At 34.6% G+C, this 12,287-nt stretch overlaps 1 protein-coding gene across 9 annotated transcripts in view; it reads left to right on the top strand.

The window, feature by feature from the left end:
* LOC145715080 (ubiquitin carboxyl-terminal hydrolase 9X-like) overlaps nt 1-12,287 on the top strand; it is a 173,803-nt gene that overhangs the window by 41,464 nt on the left and 120,052 nt on the right. For all 9 annotated transcript variants that reach the window (XR_014137099.1, XR_014137101.1, XR_014137100.1 and 6 more), the window contains 4 exons: nt 3,880-4,025; nt 5,745-5,824; nt 7,756-7,868; nt 9,112-9,330. Coding sequence is in view for 5 of the 9 variants with exons in the window: in XM_081794666.1 (XP_081650792.1) it covers nt 3,880-4,025; nt 5,745-5,824; nt 7,756-7,868; nt 9,112-9,330 (558 nt within the window). In the remaining 4 variants the exon portion in view is untranslated. The remainder of the gene's footprint in view (nt 1-3,879; nt 4,026-5,744; nt 5,825-7,755; nt 7,869-9,111; nt 9,331-12,287) is intronic.

Below are 12,287 nucleotides of genomic sequence, written 5' to 3' on the forward strand. Positions count from 1 at the left end.
CAAGCAGCTGACTCTTGATTTTAGCTCAGGTCATGATCTCACAGTTCATGGGTTCAAGCCCTGTGCACTGAACAGCATACAGCCTACTGGGGAATTTCTTTTCTTCCTCTCTGTATGTCCCTCCCCCACTTGTGCATGTGCTCTCTCAAAATAAACATTTTTTAAGAAGAATATATTTAGAAATGTAGTGTGTCATAGTCAAGCACTTGGAGGTTTTCTCCAATTTGGTCACTGGCTTATAGGTTAATTCCTTTATGGATAGACAGTATGTTCTCAGTGATGTCACTGTTTGGGAATTTATTGAGGCTTGATATGTTGCCCAGCATATAGTAATTTGGAATATAAGGGAACTTAGAAAAAGTCGATATATTTCATTATAGAATTTGTCATTTAATTTACTTGTTTTATTAGTATTTGAGAGGTGGTTAAAGTCTATTTGGGATTGTGGACTTGATCATTTTACTTTTTAAAAGTGAGAATAGTAGTGTTATCAATTATAGTGAAATAAAAGTTTGAACCTGTAAGATGTATGCATATTGAAAATAGTGATAATTTTATTGCCCTTGTCCTTGGTTCCTTCTTTTGCCTTCAACTTTGATTCTACTTTTTGTGGTTTTGAGTGAGCATTTTATAGAATTCCTTTTTCTCTGCTTTTGTAACATCTTACAAATGATACTTTTTTTAATATATATTTTTAATGTTTTCATTTATTTTTGAGAGGGGGGTAGGGACAGAGAGAAAGAGGGAGACACACAATCTGAAACAGGCTCCAGGCTCCAGACTCTGAGCTGAACCCCTCCTCCCCCTACCCCCACGGGCTTGAACTCAGGAACTATGATATCATTACCTGAACTGATGTCAGTTGCTCAACTGACTGAGCCACGTGTTTGCCCCCTACCTTTTTTTTTTTTTTTTTGTCCTTTTATAGTGGTTGCCTTAGAGTTTGCAATACATTCTATCCACTTACAAATAACCTATACAACTTCATGGGAAATTCATATTCCTTACCACAATTTATGTTTAACTCCTCCCACTGCTGCTTTGTATCATTCTCCTCCTTTATCCTACCCATTTATTGAACACATTGTTGCTTTTGGACAGATTGTTGCATATTAATTCTATTAAGAATATGAAGGATGCACCTGAGGGATTCAATCAGTTGAGCAAGAGCTTCAGAGATTTAAGCTTCAACTTTTGATTTCAAGCTCAGGTCATGATCCCAGGCTTGTGAGATCCAAGCCTACAGTGGGCTTCATGCTAAGCATGGAGCATACTTAGGATTCTCCCTCCCCCATCTCTCTCTCTCTCTCTTTAAAAAAAATATATGTGTGTGTGTGTGTGTGTGTGTGTGTGTGTGTGTGTGTATACACATATGTATATGTGTATATATACATATATACATATGTATGTATATGCTAAGCAAGGAGCGTACTTAGGATTCTCCCTCCCCCATCTGTCTCTCTCTCTCTCTCTCTCTCTCTCTCTCTCTCTCTTGAAACATATATATATATATATATATACATATATATATGTTTATATGTATATATAATTATATTTATATAAATGTATATTTACATAATACATATATTTATTATATTAATATGTTACATACATTAATATATATATATATTTAGAATAAAGGTCCTTATTTTATCTTCTCTTACTCCTGGCTGTAATACTTTTCTTTACACATACTCAGATTTCTGACTGTTTTCCTTCTCTTGGAAGATCTTGACATTTCTTGCAAGATAGGCAATAAATTCCCCCAATTTTTATCTGAGAAATTTCTTCTTTACTTTGAAGTATAATATTCAAGTATAGGGAATTCTAGACTGATGGTTGTTTTTTCTCAACACTAAATGTTGCAGGGTTTTTGTTTATTTTGTTTCCCCTTCCCCACATGGAAGTCTGTAGCAGGCTGGAGTTTGGTATTTCCCTTCTAGGTTGGTTAGGTTCTGATAAAAATCTAGAAGATTAGAACCTCGTAAAGTAGCCTCTCTTGAGGGTATGCTTTTTTTTTTTTTTTAATTAAAAATTTTTTAATGTTTTTATTTACTTTTGAGAGAGAGAGAGACTGAGCATGAGCATGAGCAGGGAAGGGGCAGAGAGAGAGGGAGACACAGAGTCTGAAGCAGGCCCAGGCTCCGAGCTGTCAGCACAGAGCCTGACGCAGGGCTCGAACTCACAAGCTGTGAGATCATGACCTGGGCTGAAGTCGGATGCTTAACCGACTGAGCCATCCAGGCGACCCAATGTTTATTTTTTAGAGAGAGAGAGAGAGAGACAGACAGAGGGTCAGCAAAGGAGAGGCCAAGAGAGAGAGGGAGACACAGAATCTGAAGCAGGTTCCAGGCTCTGAGCTGTCAGCACAGAGCCGGGTGCGGGGCTCGAACTCACAGATGGTGAGATCATGACCTGAGCTGAAGTCAGATGCTTAACCTACTGAGCCACCCAGGCACCCCAAGGGTATGGGGTTTTTTTTTGTTTTTTTTTTTTTTAAAGAAGAGCTGATTGTTGTACCATCGTTCATAATAGCTACATTGCATCTTCTCCTGGAAATGGAATTCTCTGTGAACCTCACTGTGACAATTTGATAGGATTTCTGCAGGTAAAATCACAAAACTTTGAGTGTTCTCTTCAGTCTAGACCCTCTGTGGTTTTAAACTCAGACTTTTCACTCTTTGCTTCCAAGCAATTAATCAAGTGCAATATAAGTTTTCCTCTCCCAATCCTTATTCCCATGGAGATTTTGGTCATGGTTTTCTGCTGGTTATTTTTTTACTCTCTTTGTCCCTGAGACGCTCTTCTGTTTTTATAGGCAGCAGTTTCCTTAGGACCTTCATTCTCCATCAGATCTGTGAAGAGTTGTTACTTCAGTTTATTCAGTTTTTTACTTGTTAGGAAAGAGTAACAACTTCAAAGCTGTTTATATGCTGAACCAGAAACCAGAAGTCTCCTCCTGTCTTTTTACTTTCTTCTGCTTTATGTCCTTATGTTTAAGCATCTATATTTTATGTAGCTTGTAGCTATGTTCTGTGTTTTTGTCTTGATTTTCAGTTGTATTTTTAGTTCTTTTAATATAAATGCTGAAATATTTGGGATATTTGTCTTTTATGGTGTATGTGCCTTAAGAATTTGGGAATGGCTTAACTCATGGTTCTGACTTTTTTTGTGTGGTTGTAGTCAGCATCTCAGCTGGGATTACAGTCATCTGAAGGCTTGACCAGAGTGGCTCCCTCACATGGCTTTTCATTGGATGCCTCAGTTTCTCACCACATAGACCTCTGCAAAGGGCTACTTAAGTGTCTTCAAGTCATGACACTTAAGTTTTTCCAGAAAGATTGTTCTAAGAGAGGAAGAAAACAAGCATAACTTCTATGGCGTCACCTCAGAAGTTACACTGATATTTCCACAAGGATATATAATTAAGAAAGTTTGGCTCCTGGGTGGCTTAGTTGGTTGGGTGTCTGACTTTTGATTTCAAATCAGGTCATAACCTTATAGTTCGTTGATTTGAGCCCTGAATATGGGGCCTGCTTGGGATTCTTCCTCCCTCTCCCCCGTCCCTGACCCTCACATCGTCTTGATCTCTCTGAAAAATAAAAAAGTAAACTTAAAAAAAATACTCATCACAGCTGTTTCATTAGCAGTAAACATTACAGAAACTAATGTTCTCTAATTTTAGTCTGCTCAATCCATACAATGCTATATGCTCAATTAATTTTTCAAAAATTCTTAATCTTTAAAATATAGTAAGTGTGCAAAATACCAGTTTATAAAAAAAAAGTGTGATCACAGTTGTATTAAATATTTATAGATAATTGCTAAATGTTATGCAAATGTCATAGAAATTTAAGTCTGGCATATTTAATTTTTCAGACCTCATCGGCCAGTTCCTCCAATGAGAATTCCCCGGCATCTCCTCCAGATGAACAAGGTCAGGGAGATGCTCCACCACAGCATGAAGATGAAGAACCTACATTTCCACATACTGACCTCGCAAAGTTGGATGACATGATCAACAGGTGAGTTGGTTTTTTTGTTTATTTGTTGTTTTAAGTTTATTTTTAGAGACAGCAAGCAAGAGCTCATACCGTGGGGGAAGGCAGAGAGAAAGGGAGAAAGAGAGAATCCCAAGCAAGGCTCCATGCTGTCAGCAGAGAGGCCATTGTGGGGCTCAGACCCATGCACTGTGAGATCATGACCTGAGTTGAAATCAAGAGAGAGACGCTTACCCAACTGAGTTACCCAGGCATCCCTTGTTAACCAAAAAAAAATTTTTTTTTTGAGAGAGCAAGTGAGTGAGGAGCAGAAAGAGGGAGAGGGGCAGAGGGAGAGAGAGGAGTGGGGCTCGCCTGGGGCGGGGGGAGGGGGGGTTATGTTTTTTGTTTGTTTTTGTTGTTTTTTTACCTGAAGCAGGGCCCCAGCTCTACCATTGTGGGACTCATACTCACGAACTGTGAGATCATGACCTGAGCTGAAGTCCAATTCTTAACAACTAAGCCACCAGGTGCCCGATAACCAGATTTTTAAGCATTGCCACTGCTAAAGAATGAAAAAAAGACTGGATTGCAGTGTCACAAAAGAAATTTTCCTCTTTCCCTAATAAAATTAACGCTTTAGACATTGCCAGATAGTTTGTAATTCATTGCTAACGCAGGTATTTATGTGAATTTTTAAAAATTAAAAGATGATATGAAAAAAGATTTTAAATTAATAATGCTTTGTGATCTTAATGGATGTGTTTCTAGCCTAGAACCGTAGGTGGGAATTTCCTTTTGAGTATTTATAAAGGTTATGTCTCCTTGGTATTTTGACTACTAGACTTGCTCGATGACCTTCTTTCTATGTCCATTTTCTATTTAGAGAAATTATTGTAAAAGATTTTGTTTTGTCTGGTGGTTGTTGATTTTTATTAGAGTGACCTTCTAATTAGGACTGGAGGGCTGAGTAATATTAAATCTTAAGTTACAGGGAAATGTTTAAAAATCGCTTTTGCATAACCTATAACAAAAGTATCTATTACATTTTTTGTAATAGGCTATCTTTTTATTAAAACAGGGTATTCAGGGATTTTGTTGTCCTTCTGAAAAGGACTTAGGGACAGACAGAATACAGTTCTTTCTAGGAATTAGAGAGTTAGTCAGTGGAATGTATTCCTAGGTAACTGAGGGAAAATCCTAGCCTGGGTATGGTGGCATCTATATTGCTTTTGATACAGGAGTGTACTTAGTATGGTACACAGGCTCAGAGGCTCTGTAAGTCATACAGTTTTCAGGAAAAGTTGGTAAATGTCATGTTGAGATGAATTGAAGTAGAAATCAGCCATTTGTCTCCCCATTTATTTTGTCTTTGTGAAGGTCAACAGAAAAGGGATGTTGTGTTGTCTTCTCTTAATGTATATGAACCTCAAAAGAACAGTTTGCTACTGACTTTTAACAATGAGTGTACATTTACTTGATAATTGATTAATTTTAGTTTTAGGGGGCTGTGAAAGTTACTTATTGAATTCTCCTTCATTGCTATATCTCTAGGTATACAGTGCTTTTAAAATTGTGTCTGTAGATATCTCAGTTCACAAAGCAGGTAATTTGCCAATCTCTTCTTTCAGTTTGTGGTGAGTGTTTAATGTAGTCAGATTTTTCACTTTTTCATAGTAAAATTAATTTTGTAGGTAAGTTATCTTTGGTATTTCATTTGTGGCCAACTAATACGGCATTTTAAAACTGCATAATAATTTTTAGGCCTCGATGGGTGGTTCCAGTTTTGCCAAAAGGGGAATTAGAAGTGCTTTTAGAAGCTGCTATTGATCTTAGTAAAAAAGGTGAGTACATAGATTATTATGTTTTCCATAATGCATTATTGATACTTGCATATTGTTCTTGAGACTTTTGTTTTTCTCTTTTATAAAAAGTTGCTATATATTCTTAGACCACACTGTCTTCCTAAACTTTCTGTTAGGGCTTATACGTATGCTAAGAACAAAGATTTTGTGTATCTTTGACAGTCTTTAAAGACCTCTGAATTCCTTAAAATTTTATGCAGAATTTTGTGTATATATCAACATTTCTAAGTGCAGGATCTGCTTGTATATTTTTAAAGGCACTGTTAATTAAACATTAAAATATTTTCTAGACAATAATTTTTTAAAAATCTGATGTGTGAAGTAGTATACATTAAAGAGTGTTTCACAGTTTAAAAAATACTAAATGACCATAGATTTCAGATTTATCTGTTGACTTTTTTTGCATGTAAGGCATTTATAATTGGGAAATAATGTTAATTTGCAAGTAATTTCAGTAAAACATATTTAAATTTACTATTTGAGTGACTTACTGAACAGCCAGTGAACCAAAAGATACACTAATCTTATATTTTTATGAAAATTACTATTTCATTAATATTTTGTTGTGAAAACTCAAGATTGTATTTTGACTTTTTAAAAACTAAATTTTTTGGAAAAAGTATCTTGAGAAATGAGGTCTTTTACTAATTTTTTTTTTAAAGCAACCAGTAAATAATCTGGTATTTTTCACTATTTACCCAAAATTAAAAGTATCATACTGGAGTCCATCACGTTTAAAAAAAAAAATTTAATGTTCATTTATTTTTGAGAGAGAGAGTATGAGCAGGAAGGGGCAAAGAGAGAGGGAGACACAGAATCTAAAGCAGGCTGCAGGCTCTGAACTGCCAGCACAGTGTCCTGAGCTGTCAGCACAGAGCCTATTGCGGTGCTCGAACTCACAAATCATGAGATCCTGATCTGAACCAAAGTCGGTTGCTTAATTGACAGCCACCCAGGCACCCCAAGAATGTTTCATTTTTAATTTTACAAACTATAAAAGTATTTTACCAACACTCAAGTTTCTTTTGTTTTGTGCATTTGTTCATTAATTGAAGGACTTATGAACTGGGCATGTTATCAATCTAAAGGTATAGAATGAACAAAAATTGAAATGCTACTTTGTTTAAATAAAGCATTGCCATTCAGTTGCAGAGGCTTTTCTCTCCCCATTCATTTTCTGTGGGATCCTATTTTTGCAACACAAAATTTAAGTTTTTTTTAAGGGAAGTCCCAGGTATAAATGATCTACCAATGTGTAAATGATCTAAACCAAACCAAACTGTGCAGATTTAATGTTTGAGTTCTTATGAAGTATTACAAATTTTCTTTTTGGCACTGAAGGTACTTTTTAAATCATAAGAAATAAAAGAAGTACACATGCATAGATGCCTGGAAGTGATGAAAGGACTAATTAATTATGAAGATGATACAGGATTCATTTGTTAAATTTGGTATTAAACAGATAATTTAGAGCCAAATGAAATTTTTAAATGGTTACTTTTTTTTTTTTTTTTTTTAAGTTTTGAACTGTAATTTCGGTGAGTAAAACCATGTGAAATGCTTTCATTCTCTATTTCCCCAGTAACTTTTTTGTTTAAAATGTAGTTTCATGTCTTGAAGCATTTTCAGTTAATCATCACATGACTTGATTTCACATACATAGCATTTATACAACTTGGTATTTTTAAAATTGAATATAGCATTTCATTTTTCTGAACCTTTTTTCTTTTTCATTGTAAAAAAGTTACCTTTTACCCTCTTGCAGAGACAAGTCATGTCTTATTTCAAAAGCTGCAGTACTGTTTGTGAGAGAAACTATCAATACTTAACAGTTTATCTTTAATGGTCTAATTGGCTAGAGAAATGTTTTTTTCTTTATGTTAAATTCAATTTTTTTTATGTCTTCTTAGGTCTTGATGTTAAAAGTGAAGCATGCCAACGTTTTTTTCGAGATGGTCTAACAGTATCTTTCACTAAAATTCTTATGGATGAGGCAGTGAGTGGCTGGAAATTTGAAATTCATGTGAGTCTTATATTTTGGAGACTCATATTTATATGGTGATGCCTATAGATTTATCTCTGGAAAACAGTCCTGTGAATAGTATATCAAGTCTGCTGATGTATTTGACAGAATTGAAGGTCTTTAAGAACAGTCTTATCTTTTAGAATGAATTTGAGATTTGAGTTATGAAATCTTGGTTTAAGCTCTTCTGGAATCCCAAGTACCTATAACCATATGCAGGTCCTACATTTCATCGAATGTGTCATGTTATTGATTGTAAGAGTTGACTGCTCTATATACCTTTAAGAAAGAATACACCCAAGATGACAAATAAAAGATTCCCAATATAGATAGCACTGTATCAGATATAATTTTAGAAGAGACCCAGCTGATAAATTCATTGACATGCAAGAAACCTTACAAGCTTTAACTTTGGTAGAGTGAGAAAAGAAAATCTTACCTGGAAATTTAAACCACAAGCCAGTATTCTCACAAGGTTTTGGTATGAATTCAAACTACAGTTTTTTAGTAATTAAAAAAGTCCCAACAAAATCTAAACAGTTCTTAAATTGGAAGTGTCTCTAAGTGAGTGACTGCAGAAAACTTGAGTACTCAGTAAATACCTTTAGTCTAGGACAGTGCAAGCAAATGCAAAATAATGCAAGCTACCATTGATTCTTAGATACCTTTGTGTTCCAGAGATTTTGAAAGTGAAATAATACGCACCTGACTTGATTCATTGAATTCTGTAACCTGGTTCTTGTGTATAACACAGAATCAATCAAGAGTTATGAAACAAACATGGTCTGTGGACTTCAGCTTGGAAAATATAACATACCTGATTTTTGAATTGATATTTAGATAACAGATCTCCTAATCTTAGATACTGACATAACTTTGAATGTTTAGGGTGTAGAATTACTGCCTCTAGAGTACAAATTCCAAAGAAAGAAAATGGTAATTTGCATGGCTCCTTTGTGCACACAGAGTAGAAATGGACAACGTATGGTGCCTACTTCATCTGTAACTTTTCTCACATAGCTATTGAAATTAGATGCATTACAAATATGAAGTAAATAATTACTGATTTATTTTTATTGTCTGCTCGATCACAGTATTAGTTGAAGTTACACAGAATTCAGATGACCAATATAGAAAATGGAGAAAGTGAGCATTAATAACAAGATTAGAATGTTTCTGTGCTTGAAATTACAAATCTCTTTTAAATGAACTTCTCTTGTCCTTGTCTCATTTCATATGACAGAGGTGTATTATTAACAATACTCATCGTCTAGTGGAGCTTTGTGTGACCAAGTTGTCCCAGGACTGGTTTCCACTTCTAGATCTTCTTGCCATGGCCTTAAATCCTCATTGCAAATTCCATATCTACAATGGTACACGTCCGTGTGAATCCGTTTCTACAAATGCCCAGTTGCCTGAAGATGAACTATTTGCTCGTTCCTCAGATCCTCGATCACCAAAAGTGTGTTGGTTTTTAAAATTAAATCTTTTTTTGTGTTTGTTACAAAACTTGTGACATGAACCTTACTTTAACATAATGATCAGTGTATAACTTTGTTTTGTATGGGTTTTTGCTTAAAAAGCACGTTATTTAATATGTATAGTTGATTCATTGAGCCAGGGGCCAGCATCACAATAATTCATGCCTAAACAAGTTATATATTGATCAGTTAATGAATATCTTCATATTGGAAGATTTTTCTGTATCTCCCCTAGTAGCAGGATACAGTATTTGCTCCTTCAATGTTCAGAATGACTTTAGAGAATATAACTGCTATAAGCCAAGGGCATGAACTGTACTTTGCACTTAGATGTATATTTAATAGCATATATTTATGTATAGGCGATATAAACAGATTTTTGCATTTTAATTTTTTTTGTAACATGCTGTTAGTCATTTCTTAAAATACATTTGATTTCTTATGAGAGAATCTTAGTATTGATTAGCATCTGAGTTTTGAGTCCAGTAAATAATTTTTCAGTTTGTATTCATTTTACAGAGAAGATACAGTCTGCCCAAATTATAACAAATTTCAGGGAAGCACAGCAGAAAAATTTAAAAACTAATGATCCATCAACAGAGCTGAGAAATCACCCAAAAGCAGTGTATTAGACCTGGCTATATAGAGAGAAGCTCTGTTTTGTACATGCTCATTCTCATGTGTCAGTAACTTACATGTCATTTTAATGGCTTTTTCTCAGAGACAACTTATTATATTCATTTTGATTAATATTTGAACATGTTGAAAGAACATAGCACTAGAAGCAGAAAACAAACTTAGTTTTATTGGGTATTAGTGCACACACACAAATAAAAAATAACAGAACAACACAAAATCCCTGTAAAGAAATGTGAGATATGTAGATACACAGATGATTTTTCCGTTTTAATGCTGCTCATTTCTTTTTCTAGCCTGATTTTCATGGCTGGGACTTTAGTACCTGGCTGAACAGGTTTGGTCAAGGCAAGCATCCTTGTTTGTTCCTAGTCTTGGAAGAAATGCTTTCATTTTATCATTTAGTTTGATATTCGATATGGGTTTTCCATATGTAGCCTTTCTTATTTTGAGGTAATTTTCTTTTGTTTTTTTGGTGTTTTTATTGTTACAGATTATTGAATTTGCCTAGTCCTTTTCCTTTATGAATTCAGATCATGTGAGTTTCTTCTTTCATTATGCTAATGTGTGTTACATTAATTTTGTATATTAAGACATCCTTGCATTCTAAGAAAGAACATCCCACTTATTCATGTTGCTAGTATATTATTGAGTGGTTTTATATCCGTATTTGCAGGATTCATCTCTAAATAAAATCTTTGTCGGGCTCTGATATCACAGTAATCCTGGTCTCTTAAAATGAGTTTGAGTATATTCCTTCCTCTTCAGTTTTTTTGGAAAAACTTCAGGAGATTGGTGATAACTCTTTAATGCTTGTTAGATTTTTTTCAATGACACTGTTTGGTCCCTCATTTTCTTTGTTGGAAGGTGGTTGATTCCTCATTCAGTCTCTTCCCTAATTATAGGCCTGTTCAAATTATTTCTCCTGATCAACTGTGGTATATGGTGTGTGTTCTAGAAATTTGTCCATTTTATCTATGCCACCTTTTATTGACACATATAGTACTTTCAATACAGTTAATCATAGTGCTTTCTAATTTCTTTTATTCTTTGTTAACTCTATAGTCAGTTCTCTCTGGTTTCTGATTTTGATTGAGTCTTTTTTTTTTTCAACTTAGTTAACCTGTCCAAAAGCTTATCAGCTTTTTTATTTCTTTTTCCAGAAAACAATTTTGGTTGATTTTTTTTCCCCTCTATTTCTCTTTTACTTTTTTCTTTTTCAGGTTTTGTTTTTGTTTTTGTTTTTGAGTGTGTGTGTGTGTGTGTGTGTGTGTGTGTGTGTGCAAAATAGGGGAGAGGACCACAGCAGGATAGAGAGAGAGAGATGGAGAGAATCTGAAGCAGGCCACACACTTAATGCAAAGCCCAACACAAGGCTTGATCCCATGATCCTGGGATCATGACCTGAGCCAAAATCAAGGGCCCTCTATGCACTGAGCCACACAGGTGCCCATCTAGTTCCTTTTAAAATGTAAAGTTACATTGTTGCCTTCAAAGCTGTTTTTTAAAAACAGGTTTGAACGTATAAATTTTCCTTTGGGCATGGATTCATATTTGATCAGTTAGATAAAGAGTACTTTGGGTTTTTTCTGCATATTTTGTGGGTTTTCCTGATAGTCTTCTATTACTGATTTCTAATTCCATTCCATTGTGTTCTGAAAAGATGTTTTGTATGATTTTACTGTTATTTAAAGACTTGCTTCTGCAGAATGTATTCTTATAAAGAATATGTATTCTGCTCTTGTTTACAATGTTCTATATGTCTGAAAGGTTTGGTTCTGTATTGTCATGTAAGACTGCTTTTTGCTTATTTTCTTCTCTTTAGTTTTTCTGTTACTGAAAATGCTGTATTGAAATTTCCAGGTAGTGCTGTAGAACTATTGTCTCCAATGTCAGTAGTTGTTTCATATATTTATGAACCCTGAAGTTCTATCTTCCTGGTTAAAAGATGTTTTGTATGATTTTACTGTTATTTAAAGACTTGCTTCTGCAGAATGTATTCTTATAAAGAATATGTATTCTGCTCTTGTTTACAATGTTCTATATGTCTGAAAGGTTTGGTTCTGTATTGTCATGTAAGACTGCTTTTTGCTTATTTTCTTCTCTTTAGTTTTTCTGTTACTGAAAATGCTGTATTGAAATTTCCAGGTAGTGCTGTAGAACTATTGTCTCCAATGTCAGTAGTTGTTTCATATATTTATGAACCCTGAAGTTCTATCTTCCTGGTTAATTGACTCTTGGTATCAAGTTTTGTACAGTTGAGTTTGTAGACTTTTCTCTTTGGGTTACTATTTGCATCGAA

The sequence above is a fragment of the Panthera onca genome, chromosome Y (genome assembly GCF_046562875.1).
Source record: "Panthera onca isolate mPanOnc1 chromosome Y, mPanOnc1 haplotype 2, whole genome shotgun sequence".
Classification (NCBI taxonomy): Eukaryota; Metazoa; Chordata; class Mammalia; order Carnivora; family Felidae; genus Panthera; species Panthera onca.